Consider the following 14,127-nt stretch of genomic DNA (forward strand, 5'->3'; position numbering starts at 1 on the left):
ACGGGTACATGATAGTAAGAAAGGAAAGAGAAGATAATGGAGAGGGAGAGTTAACCCCTTAATAAAATCAGTCTAAACTTTCAAGAAATAGTGGGAAATGAATCATTCGTAAGTGCAGTAAAAAGTAGGGAAGAACATTGTGATGATATTACTATATAATCCAAAATATTGCAATGAACCAGAACAAATATACACTGACAACCAAGGAACAACCAGGATTGTACATGCATGAAGGAAACTCGATTAGAAATGGTAAAGCACTGGTAATGGGGATTTCAATTATAAAGAAACAGACTGGGGGATTTTGTCTTTTCATTAAGACAGGGAGATCATGGAGACAAGTTTTATTAAAGTGTATACAGGAAAGTTTCATGTTTAATCATGTCATGGAGCACCCTATTAAGAGAGAAACTTGTACACCACCATATCTAGATAACTTCACATATGCTAGCATGTATATTGACAGTATTATGGTATACGAAATTAATAAAGCTGTTTTCATTACATGATCAGAAGTGCAAGTAATAAATGATATCTTTCAGTCTTGTCAAATTCTTACGCTGTCCATTGATCATCGTGAGAAAGCACAATGTACAATGGAGGTTATCTAATAACATATATTAAACATCTTGATAATTGTGTAATATTTTGTCATTTTCAGTATCGCCACCATTCTTCTTTGATATTGTTGCCCTCAGTAATATATGAGAGAACTATTGGCATTAACTTCATCACCAATTACAGATATGATTGAAAAGCGAGCAGTACTGTCTTATTATGTATAACCTTCCTAACATAACGTGTGAGTTGAATTTCGTGTGTGATGAGGAACTTGTGTCATATAACTAATGGCATTGCTTTATGATATGTGAAATATTAAGATGTGTGGCTCATGAGTCTTCCTAACCCCCGGCCTGGGCTAGCAAGGTAAACAAGCATTAACCATAGGTAGATAATGAACATGATGATGGTGGTTTTAGTGCTTCCCCAGAGTTAGGGAGACTTTGATATGAAATGGGAACCTTAGAGCCAGCCTTATGGACTTTTTCAATTGCAAGATGATGATTGATGTGGAAGAGTAAGCCTTTGTATTACGATTAATTATTAGAATACCGACTAGAATTTGTCTTGCTCTTTATTTCTCGTTTTATCACTTGATTTAATGATTTTGAAAATCATTGATTTAACTCGGTATCGAAATGTGTTGTGGAAAATTACCGCTAATATTTCGGGTGTTTCGGGTACTGGTCAGCTGGGTCGGCGTGTGTCGTCTGTTTGTTGACATACGTTAACATGTTGGCCATGCTTTACAGAAGCCCGACTGGCCTGACTCGATTGAATGTTCAAAACTGAGATAGATCTCCACTGTTAGGGGAATCTACGTGAATTATTTGATATATATATATATATATATATATATATATATATATATATATATATATATATATATATATATATAGCCTAAAATAAGTAGCCATTGCTCAGAGCAAGCTTCATTGCGGAGCCAAACTGTAAATTACCAAAAAGTGTGATAGTTGAAAATGCATTTTTCTATCTGAAGTTTGGAAAATGGAATTGTACTGCTGATAAGTTTAATGATGCCTGAAAAGTATTTGGCAAAAATCATACCAACAGCCTGTTTGTTAAAAGACCTGTTACACCTGTAGGATCACTAGGTAGAGTTATAGGTTGCTTGGGTTTTGGTAATATTTACAGATAACAAAGTTGAAGAAAAGTAAGATGCTACTAAGCCATGGAACTTGGATTGATCGAGCCCTTGTGAAGTGATCGGGTAGAATAGGGTTCAGATTAAATGTACATATGTAGTCAAGGGAAACGAGAGTAATGTATGGTGATAGAAAAGTGGTAAAAAAATGTAGAAGAATTCAGATGAGCTTTTTCCAGATAACAGAATTTAATGAAATTACTATCAATGTATTTCGTACAATATAGTGTGTTCAGAAGATTGAAAAAAAAAAGATTTTTCAAATCACGCTTCACAGTGTCAACAGTTCCTTTAGAGTGGATCATAACCCATGAAAACACTTGTTCATATTAAAGACTTTACTTGAGGCTGTTTGTTGGCACTGATTGGCTTGCATGGGAAGTGGTAAAGTGGAAATTATTAAAAAAAGATTCCTAAGGTATAGTTTAATAACCCCTGTTTTCTCTGTAGGTGTGTTAAAGAAATATTCAAAACATATTTTAGAAAACTGGTTTATAAAAAAAAAAGCTTTGAAAATCAATTTATTTTATATATAAAGTAGGATATTATTCAACATCTAAAAAAAGTTATGAGAATATGAGTATTTTCATGTATACCAAGGGAGTTTTCTAGTGATTTCTTTTATCAATATGATTTGTAATGGTTTTACATGAGAAATGTGTGTCTCCTTGACACAACAAGAAATGTTAAGTAACACATGGCTGCAGATCTTGCACAGGATGTACATTCAGGAAACTATGCATGGGACGTCTTTATTAGTGTTATTGGGCCTATTTTTTTTCAGATCAATTTTCATATGAAGTCACCCACTCTTAAGCATTCCTCATATGAGGTCAACCACCTTTTAAGGGTGAAGATTTTTTTTTTTTTTGCAGTATTCTAGGCTAGTTGTTCAGCTTATTAGAGTATCAATGTAGTCCTGCCTCTTTATTTTTCTTGGTAATTGGACTAAAGTGCTGTTGACACATTCATTATACTTATACTATAGTGTATGATTTAGAGTGTTTTTCTTTTTTTGGTGTAAACTAAATGATAAGGGGAAGGACTAAGAAGGTCAGGGAAGAGAGGGGTTGATCACCAGAAAAGTATGTTAAATACTTGTCGATATTAGTGGAAAATGTGAGAACAGCTTGCATCTCGTACCACAAACACCCTGCAAACATCACAGAATGCACACTCTCTGCCTTCACAAACAAAGCCTTTTACTCCACAGAACCCCAACAACAAGCTAAACATATTGCAACTCCTATCTAATATTCCTGCATACTATTTCTGCATATTGCTCCTGCCTAATGTTCCTACTTCTGTCTAGTGTTTCTGCCTGATGCTCCTGCCTAACTGCTGCTTCTATCTATTGCTCCTACCATTTTGCGAAAAGGCAGGGTTAGTGCATAATGTTCACTGCAGGAAAATCCAGAATTAAGGAGAAAGCTAAGCAGGTTAGATGTTGTTAAATGCTATGTATGACTAGAAGAGATTATATGTTTGTGGACAGAATGCCAGTAGTCACGTGTGGGCGAGGAAGAAAGAACAGACAGCTATCTGGGTCAGAGGTGTGCAACTTGACAACTACTAAAGTGTTGGATCGCTGCACTGCCATCACTAACCCTTCCAATACCCAGGTGGCTAATACTTCTTTTTGTTTCTGATGGATTTACAGTTTTTTATTTCCCATTTGAGGAACTGATTCATCCTCATTATTAGATTTTGTCTTCGCACAGACTAGCACGGACATTGAAAAATCATATGTGATACACCACTTGGAAAAAATGGTCATGTAATGCATGTTTGACTGTGGTAAACAAGAAAGTTGAGAGAAATGATGTACAGGACTTGAGGAAATAATTAATGGAAATTGCACAGCATTTAACAATTTCCATGGTAACACTTGATTGTGATGTGGAGTTCAGTAGCCAGGAACTAGAGTATTATGGTGAGAGGTTCTGTGAAATTTACCCTGAAGTGAGAATATGTGCACCTTTATCCTTAAATATAGGGAAGATAAGGTGAAGATTAGTATGGGTTTTCAGAAAAGAGGAGTGAATGTTGGGGTGAAGAAGGTGGTGAGAGTAAGTGAGCTTGGGAAGGAGACCTGTGTGGGGAAGTACCAGGAGAGACTGTGTACAGAATGGAAAAAGGTGAGAACAATGGAAGTAAGGGGAGTGGGGGAGGAATGGGATGTATTTAGGGAATCAGTGATGGATTGCGCAAAAGATGCTTGTGGCATGAGAAGAGTGGGAGGTGGGCTGTTTAGAAAGGGTAGTGAGTGGTGGGATGAAAAAGTAAGAGTATTAGTGAAAGAGAAGAGAGAGGCATTTGGACGATTTTTGCAGGGAAAAAATGCAATTGAGTGGGAGAAGTATAAAAGAAAGAGACAGGAGGTCAAGAGAAAGGTGCAAGAGGTGAAAAAAAGGGCAAATGAGAGTTGGGGTGAGAGAGTATCATTAAATTTTAGGGAGAATAAAAAGATGTTCTGGAAGGAGGTAAATAAAGTGCGTAAGACAAGGGAGCAAATGGGAACTTCAGTGAAGGGCGTAAATGGGGAGGTGATAACAAGTAGTGGTGATGTGAGAAGGAGATGGAATGAGTATTTTGAAGGTTTGTTGAATGTGTCTGATGACAGAGTGGCAGATATAGGGTGTTTTGGTCGAGGTGGTGTGCAAAGTGAGAGGGTTAGGGAAAATGATTTGGTAAACAGAGAAGAGGTAGTAAAAGCTTTGCGGAAGATGAAAGCCGGCAAGGCAGCAGGATTGGATGGTATTGCAGTGGAATTTATTAAAAAAGGGGGTGACTGTATTGTTGACTGGTTGGTAAGGTTATTTAATGTATGTATGACTCATGGTGAGGTGCCTGAGGATTGGCGGAATGCGTGCATAGTGCCATTGTACAAAGGCAAAGGGGATAAGAGTGAGTGCTCAAATTACAGAGGTATAAGTTTGTTGAGTATTCCTGGTAAATTATATGGGAGGGTATTGATTGAGAGGGTGAAGGCATGTACAGAGCATCAGATTGGGGAAGAGCAGTGCGGTTTCAGAAGTGGTAGAGGATGTGTGGATCAGGTGTTTGCTTTGAAGAATGTATGTGAGAAATACTTAGAAAAGCAAATGGATTTGTATGTAGCATTTATGGATCTGGAGAAGGCATATGATAGAGTTGATAGAGATGCTCTGTGGAAGGTATTAAGAATATATGGTGTGGGAGGCAAGTTGTTAGAAGCAGTGAAAAGTTTTTATCGAGGATGTAAGGCATGTGTACGTGTAGGAAGAGAGGAAAGTGATTGGTTCTCAGTGAATGTAGGTTTGCAGCAGGGGTGTGTGATGTCTCCATGGTTGTTTAATTTGTTTATGGATGGGGTTGTTAGGGAGGTAAATGCAAGAGTCCTGGAAAGAGGGGCAAGTATGAAGTCTGTTGGGGATGAGAGAGCTTGGGAAGTGAGTCAGTTGTTGTTCGCTGATGATACAGCGCTGGTGGCTGATTCATGTGAGAAACTGCAGAAGCTGGTGACTGAGTTTGGTAAAGTGTGTGGGAGAAGAAAGTTAAGAGTAAATGTGAATAAGAGCAAGGTTATTAGGTACAATAGGGTTGAGGGTCAAGTCAATTGGGAGGTGAGTTTGAATGGAGAAAAACTGGAGGAAGTGAAGTGTTTTAGATATCTGGGAGTGGATCTGTCAGCGGATGGAACCATGGAAGCGGAAGTGGATCATAGGGTGGGGGAGGGGGCGAAAATTTTGGGAGCCTTGAAAAATGTGTGGAAGTCGAGAACATTATCTCGGAAAGCAAAAATGGGTATGTTTGAAGGAATAGTGGTTCCAACAATGCTGTACGGTTGCGAGGCGTGGGCTATGGATAGAGTTGTGCGCAGGAGGATGGATGTGCTGGAAATGAGATGTTTGAGGACAATGTGTGGTGTGAGGTGGTTTGATCGAGTAAGTAACGTAAGGGTAAGAGAGATGTGTGGAAATAAAAAGAGCGTGGTTGAGAGAGCAGAAGAGGGTGTTTTGAAATGGTTTGGGCACATGGAGAGAATGAGTGAGGAAAGATTGACCAAGAGGATATATGTGTCGGAGGTGGAGGGAACGAGGAGAAGAGGGAGACCAAATTGGAGGTGGAAAGATGGAGTGAAAAAGATTTTGTGTGATCGGGGCCTGAACATGCAGGAGGGTGAAAGGAGGGCAAGGAATAGAGTGAATTGGAGCGATGTGGTATACAGGGGTTGACGTGCTGTCAGTGGATTGAATCAAGGCATGTGAAGCGTCTGGGGTAAACCATGGAAAGCTGTGTAGGTATGTATATTTGCGTGTGTGGATGTGTGTATGTACATGTGTATGGGGGGGGGGTTGGGCCATTTCTTTCGTCTGTTTCCTTGCGCTACCTCACAAACGCGGGAGACAGCGACAAAGTATAAAAAAAAAAAAAAAAAAAAAAAAAAAATAGGGAAGAGTGGTTTGATCAAAGATGTCAAAAAGCAAAGGAGTTTAGAGTTATGGCAGAGATATAGATGACACTCCAGCCATCTTTCTTATACAAGATATAAAACGGCAAGGGATGAGTATAACGAGATAAAAGGAGAAAAGAAATTTGAAAAGAATAACTTGGCTAAGGTAGGTGGAAATGAAAATCTTATCCATAAATTTTTCAGAAATAGATTCAGTTAAAAACCAGCCAATCAGATAAAAAAGTTCTGAGGGAAAAAAGTAGGGGATGATCAAAGCATACATGAGGAAGTGAATAACTGTTTTAAAATGTTTTTGAAGTGGGAGTTACTACATCTCCATCGTTAATGAGATGGGATTGGTAGGAGGCTTTAGATACTTTTCAGATATCTACAAAAGACATTAACAAAATACTGAAATGTCTAGACCCACAAAAAGCTTGTGGTCCTGATGAAATTTCACCTGCAGGTACATTATACATACATCTTGAAATACTGTTGAAGATGTCACCAGAGAAAGGCGAAGTGCCAAGGGAGTGAAAAAGGGCAACATCATACATGTCTGTAAGAGAGAAGACCAAGGAGATCTGAACTGCAGACCAGACTCCTTGATAAGTGTCATTTGTATGTAACTGGAAAAATTGATGTGAAAGCAAATGGATGACATTCTGCAAAGGATAGATTACCTAAGTGAAAGGCAACATACTTTAAGGAAAAGGAAGTCATGCGTAACAAAGCTCTTGGGTTTCTTAGAGTGAAGGGAAGGCTGGATGGATTGTTTATTTCTTGACTACCAGAAGCCATTTGACACAGAACTGCATTGGAGGCCAATTCAGAAGCTGGAATAACAGGCAGGATTAAGGGGAAGATTCAGTTGATGAAGATTATCCTCAAAGATGCATGTCTGGCATGTCATAGGTGCCATCTTGTAATGGATTGAGGTTACCATTGGAGTGCTCCAAGGTTCTGTTTTTAGATTGATACTCTTGTTGAGTTATGTGAATGACTTGCTTGAAGGTATGGGCTCCTCCTGAATATGTTTGAAGATGGTGCAAAAGTCATGAGGGAAGTTAAAAGCAAGGAGGATTGTAACATCTTGCAAGGGGATGTAAACAGATTCCAGACTTGGTCAAATACATGGCTCATGAGATTCAAGTTGGGCAAATCTAAAGTAATATGATAGTGAAAGAAAGCCACAATAAGATTATTAACTAGCAAGAAATAAGCTTCAAGATTCTTTATGTAAGAAGGACTTGGGAGTCGGCATCATTTTGTAGCCTGTCTCTCTCGGTAAGAAAATAGCAAAGGCGGCAAACTCTCTTCTGTTAGGCCAAAACTAGGGTTCTCCCGGGATTTACACTTGGGCTTATACATTTCATCATTTATGTTAACAATATTGATGTGTGGCTGAAAACTTGGTGTCCATATTTGCAGATGACATAAAGATCATCAGTCCCCATATTGACTGGAGAAGATAGGCTAAGATTACATGCCCAGGATAAAGATAGAATTACTGAATGGTGTAGAAAATGGCATATGTCATTTAACATCAATAAGTGATGGCTGTTACAAGTAGGAAACCTTGACAAAAAATTTGATGATGAACTGATGCACCACAAGATAAAAGGACACTCATAGTGTGAGAGATCTAAGGGTCACTGACTCAACAACTTCAAATTCTCTCTGCATTGTAATGAAGCTTCAAAGAAAGTAAATAGGGTGTTAGGATTTGTTGATAGAAACTTTACATGTGATATTACCACCATACCTAAGTAGTTAAAACACACCTTGAATATGCATTGCAGTTAAGGGCCCCCACTTAAGCAAGGATATTCTTAGATTGGAAGCAGTTTAGGGAAGAGCAGTTAAGTTGATTCCTTCCTAGCATAACTAACTATATGAGGAGAGATTGCAAGAATTAGACTTCTTCTCCCTAAGCAAGAGGTATCTCTGAGGCAACTTGAATGTTTTGAAATACTTAAAGAATCCAACAAAATGTTCAGAGCAAAAGCCTTAATATCTTGAAAATTAGGCTTGATCATCACTTGTCCCTCTGGCTCCAAATGATTCATTTAATTGGTTATCATAACGTAATGGTATCTCATGCTGCCTTCTTCTTGACCATGCTGTGTTAACATGCCAACATTGATTAACCCATGTCATCTGTTTTGAGAGAGTAAGAATTATTGTATCATTCTTCAATATCAGGAATGATATAGGCATGGTAAGTTGAAAGGCTGGAGCTCAAGTTTATAACAGAAGGGATGCATTTCTTTGGTGATGGGATGCATGACATAATCATGTTCATTCTATCTTTTGACTTTGATGTAAAAATTTCCATCAGGCATATTAACCCTGCAAGACATTTTCTGTTTTTCATCTGGTGTGTTGCTCAAGTGATTGGAAGATGGGGAAAGAGCCTTTGCTTTGCTATCCATTTATTTTCTACTGCCTTTAATGGGACTGCAGTTTATTTTATATTTTTTTAAGTGATGTTAAAGCCAGACTATCACTTGACCTTAGGTCTGTGTGGTCTGTATATCTATGTAACTCAAGTTTGGTTACCTCACCTGAAATAAGAACAAAGAACTAATAGAGAAGGTCCAGAAGAGGGCAGTAAAGAGAAGTGAAGAGCCAAGTTACAAGGAGATGCTAAAGGCTTTTAATTTGCCCACCTTGGAAGAAACAAGAGTGAGGGTTAACCAGATCACAACCTTAATGTGTTAAGACAGATTGATGACATGGACAGTTAACAGTTCTGTGAGAGATTTAGGGATAAAGCAACTAGAGTACATAACATGAAATTAAGCAAGAAACTTGTTAGTAAAGATGTAGAGGACTTTTACAGTATAGGAATAGTGGGTAAATGGAATAGTGTAGATGAAGACATGATTAATGCAGACACTATACATGAATTTAAGAAGTTTTATGTCGGTAGAAAAATGTTCAAGAGATGGGATCCCACTAATGTAGAACTCCCTCCCCATACTGTTCAAATTGGTAAATATAACACTTTATGGCCTATGGTCCCAACTGATGGATGTGGCAAGCTCCCCAAGTGCTGCAGGAGCCTTTTAAGGATAGGAGGGACTCTTGGGGCAGTCAAGTAAGGTTATTCTATGTAACATATGTATTTAGATATTTTGAAATTATCTTGTTATGCAATTGTGTTGTAGTGTTCATAGATCTGAACATCAGCTGTGGAGTATGAATTGATGCTCTAGATTTCATTATTTTATGAAAGAAAGTGATAGTAGTGAGGGTTGTGAAAATTGGAGAAAGTGTGAGGTTTATGTGACCTAAACAGCTTACTGAATCTAGAGGAGGGTAATTCTTAGATAATTAATGGTACTGATAGAAATCAATATTTTCATTTTAACGGCACCAGACAATATTGAATATATTTTTGAACATCAATAATTACATTGAATGGCAATAGCAATGCCTGTAGTACTTTATGTATTTACGCCCAAAATTGCATGGAATAGACAGCACTAAAGGGGCTAGCCAGAACCCCATTATTTTCATAATTCATAGTACTAAGTTCTGTTATTTTTTGTGAATACTTTACAGTGTTCCTTTACTGTATAACTTCTTTTAATGTGATTTATTTACATTATTATTATTTTTTTTTTTATTATACTTTGTCGCTGTCTCCCGCGTTTGCGAGGTAGCGCAAGGAAACAGACGAAAGAAATGGCCCAACCCCCCCCCATACACATGTATATACATACGCCCACACACGCAAATATACATACCTACACAGCTTTCCATGGTTTACCCCAGACGCTTCACATGCCTTGATTCAATCCACTGACAGCACGTCAACCCCGGTATACCACATCGCTCCAATTCACTCTATTCCTTGCCCTCCTTTCACCCTCCTGCATGTTCAGGCCCCGATCACACAAAATCTTTTTCACTCCATCTTTCCACCTCCAATTTGGTCTCCCTCTTCTCCTTGTTCCCTCCACCTCCGACACATATATCCTCTTGGTCAATCTTTCCTCACTCATCCTCTCCATATGCCCAAACCACTTCAAAACACCCTCTTCTGCTCTCTCAACCGCGCTCTTTTTATTTCCACACATCTCTTTTACCCTTACGTTGCTCACTCGATCAAACCACCTCACACCACACATTGTCCTCAAACATCTCATTTCCAGCACATCCATCCTCCTGCGCACAACTCTATCCATAGCCCACGCCTCGCAACCATACAACATTGTTGGAACCACTATTCCTTCAAACATACCCATTTTTGCTTTCCGAGATAATGTTCTCGACTTCCACACATTCTTCAAGGCCCCCAGGATTTTCGCCCCCTCCCCCACCCTATGATCCACCTCCGCTTCCATGGTTCCATCCGCTGCCAGATCCACTCCCAGATATCTAAAACACTTCACTTCCTCCAGCCTTTCTCCATTCAAACTCACCTCCCAATTGACTTAACCCTCAACCCTACTGTACCTAATAACCTTGCTCTTATTCACATTTACTCTTAACTTTCTTCTTCCACACACTTTTCCAAACTCAGTCACCAGCTTCTGCAGTTTCTCACATATAACTGTTCATTTTTTTTGGAAAATACACACAGATTCACAGTGGGAGAAGAATTAGGAAATATAGATATATGATGAAAGATAGAAGTGATTGAAGAATGCTGGATGAGGTTGGAGAAAAGGACATGAAATCAACAAAGCATTGTTATCAAAGTTGCCTGGAAAGGAAGTAGAAACTTTCAGTTTGATAAGAAGAAAAGGATTTGGGATATTTTATAAAACATTCATCATTCTACTCCTTGAAAAGCATGTACGAGCTTTGTAATTCTACCACAAGAAGGGTATTGTTTATCTGGAGAATGTTCATTGTAGAGCCACCAATGTCGTTGTTGAGATACAAACAAAAGCTAAGTGGTTAGGTTGAAGATCTTGAAGTAAAAATTGATGAGTCCAAGAGAGACATACAAGATTTTAACATTTAGACAAAAAATTGATGGCATGGTCTCCCTAAACAAGCAAAAGCAAAATTGAGTTGAAATTGAATTGAATTATACAGAAGGTCATGGCTGTAGATGAGACGGAATTTCATATGCAAAAGAATTGTATGTGAATGGAAAACTCTATCACAACATGTCATAGATTCCATTACCACAGTCGATATGCACCTGATAGGCATAGGTAAATATTTTACATGACTGATGCAAACATATTAATCCATGATAGTAATTGTGAATATGAGTGTTTTCTTGTATTCTTGGTGGTGAAAGCTATTTTTTCTTTACTGGAGTTGCTTGTATTGATTTGCTTAATTGATTGGAATCTTGATATTTTATACTAATTTATGGTGGATTCTTGTGTGTAAATATGTGTTCCAGGAGACTTTTCCAAGATTGAGTTCAGACAAAGTTTTCATATTTTTCAGTGACAAAAATAGCACATAAACTCTTCGAGAAGGGTCATCTACTGAGCTGCAAATGACTTTTAGGAAAGTGTGTCTATAAAAGTCAGTGCACACAGTCCAGCAAATGCCAAACCCAGCAATGGCTGATCAGGTACTGTTCATTCAGTATTGGTAAATGTATGCAAATGCTATGTTATTTTACATTTTTGTATCCCTTTTTAAAGAAGATATCATTGTAAAGAATGTGATATTAGAATATAAGCATTTGCTAGTTTTGCAGTTTTATGCTCGAGGACTAGCTCTGCAGTTTATTATTGTATGGGTAAGAGGAGAGATGAATACTTGTACAGGTACTCTAAAGTGGTTTATTTTACAAAACCCTAAATTTTGTGGCTAGAGTGAATAGGTAAGAAACTGTTTTTGTCAAAACATTCTGACAGAGAGGAGACTCAACTGATGTAGAGATTCAACCCATTTAAGTTTAATACCTTTACCCATCTGCCTTTCTAAAATCCCACATAGCTTCCTTGTCATGGATCTGTAATTCCATCACTCATTACAGTGAGTATATTTGGCATTGCTAGAACATTTGACCTATTTTTGAAATCCTTTGTTACACTATTAGCTAAGCCTGCATCTAAGAAACTGAAATTTTTGTGCAGATGCTGAAAAATATTCTCCTGAGCAGTTCCTCTGATGTACAGAAGATGTATTCCATCATTGTATGGAGTGCTTCTGTCACAAGGAAAAATTCTAGCTCTGCATACATACTAGAAAGAGTCAGGTCTTAAGCAGTGTAATTTATTAACTGCCCAATCTGTCCTTATAATTTTAGTCATAAGGGTTAACCACTTCTCTGCCCTCATCATTTGCTAGACCCCATGTTTCTTGGCAAGCTACTGCATGCCATGCTTACTATGTGGCCTTTGGCTGTTATATCTGATTTCCCTATTTCTGGAAGCTCTGGGGCTTTGTACATGTTCCTATGTTTCATAATTTATGATCTGGTACCTTTATATATATCTTTCTTTCTTTCATACTATTCGCCATTTCCCGCGTCAGCGAGGTAGGGTTAAGAACAGAGGACTGGGCCTCTGAGGAAACATCCTCATCCAGCCCTCTTCTCTGTTCCTTCCTTTGGAAAAAAAAAAAAAAAAAAAAAAAATATATATATATATATATATATATATATATATATATATATTATTATTTATTTATATTATACTTTGTCGCTGTCTCCCGCGTTTGCGAGGTAGCGCAAGGAAACAGACGAAAGAAATGGCCCAACCCCCCCCCATACACATGTATATACATACGTCCACACACACAAATATACATACCTACACAGCTTTCCATGGTTTACCCCAGACGCTTCACATGCCTTGATTCAATCCACTGACAGCACGTCAACCCCGGTATACCACATCGATCCAATTCACTCTATTCCTTACCCTCCTTTCACCCTCCTGCATGCTCAGGCCCCGATCACACAAAATCTTTTTCACTCCATCTTTCACCTCCAATTTGGTCTCCCTCTTCTCCTTGTTCCCTCCACCTCCGACACATATATCCTCTTGGTCAATCTTTCCTCACTCATCCTCTCCATGTGCCCAAACCACTTCAAAACACCCTCTTCTGCTCTCTCAACCACGCTCTTTTTATTTCCACACATCTCTCTTACCCTTACGTTACTCACTCGATCAAACCACCTCACACCACACATTGTCCTCAAACATCTCTTTTCCAGCACATCCATCCTCCTGCGCACAACTCTATCCATAGCCCACGCCTCGCAACCATACAACATTGTTGGAACCACTATTCCTTCAAACATACCCATTTTTGCTTTCCGAGATAATGTTCTCGACTTCCACACATTCTTCAAGGCTCCCAGGATTTTCGCCCCCTCCCCCACCCTATGATCCACTTCCGCTTCCATGGTTCCATCCGCTGCCAGATCCACTCCCAGATATCTAAAACACTTCACTTCCTCCAGTTTTTCTCCATTCAAACTCACCTCCCAATTGACTTGACCCTCAACCCTACTGTACCTAATAACCTTGCTCTTATTCACATTTACTCTCAACTTTCTTCTTCCACACACTTTTCCAAACTCAGTCACCAGCTTCTGCAGTTTCTCACATGAATCAGCCACCAGCGCTGTATCATCAGCGAACAACAACTGACTCACTTCCCAAGCTCTCTCATCCCCAACAGACTTCATACTTGCCCCTCTTTCCAAAACTCTTGCATTTACCTCCCTAACAACCCCATCCATAAACAAATTAAACAACCATGGAGACATCACACACCCCTGCCGCAAACCTACATTCACTGAGAACCAATCACTTTCCTCTCTTCCTACACGTACACATGCCTTACATCCTCGATAAAAACTTTTCACTGCTTCTAACAGCTTTCCTCCCACACCATATATTCTTAATACCTTCCACAGAGCATCTCTCTCTCTCTCTCTCTCTCTCTCTCTCTCTATATATATATATATATATATATATATATATATATATATATTTTATATGGAAAAAGGTGAGAACACTGGAAGTAA

General features: G+C 38.6%; 1 protein-coding gene across 8 annotated transcripts in view; it reads left to right on the top strand.

The window, feature by feature from the left end:
* Window positions 1-781: 781 nt before the first annotated feature.
* Window positions 782-14,127, top strand: part of LOC139767500 (enoyl-CoA delta isomerase 2-like) — a 99,528-nt gene continuing 86,182 nt past the window's right edge. The window contains exons 1-2 of one of the 8 annotated variants that reach the window (XM_071696983.1): window positions 782-802; window positions 11,583-11,712. In XM_071696983.1, the coding sequence (XP_071553084.1) occupies window positions 11,686-11,712 (27 nt within the window). In that variant the 5' untranslated portion in view covers window positions 782-802; window positions 11,583-11,685. The other 7 variants (XM_071696928.1, XM_071696978.1, XM_071696945.1 and 4 more) reach the window with 7 other exon arrangements.

The sequence above is a fragment of the Panulirus ornatus genome, chromosome 4 (assembly GCF_036320965.1).
Source record: "Panulirus ornatus isolate Po-2019 chromosome 4, ASM3632096v1, whole genome shotgun sequence".
NCBI classification, from domain to species: domain Eukaryota; kingdom Metazoa; phylum Arthropoda; class Malacostraca; order Decapoda; family Palinuridae; genus Panulirus; species Panulirus ornatus.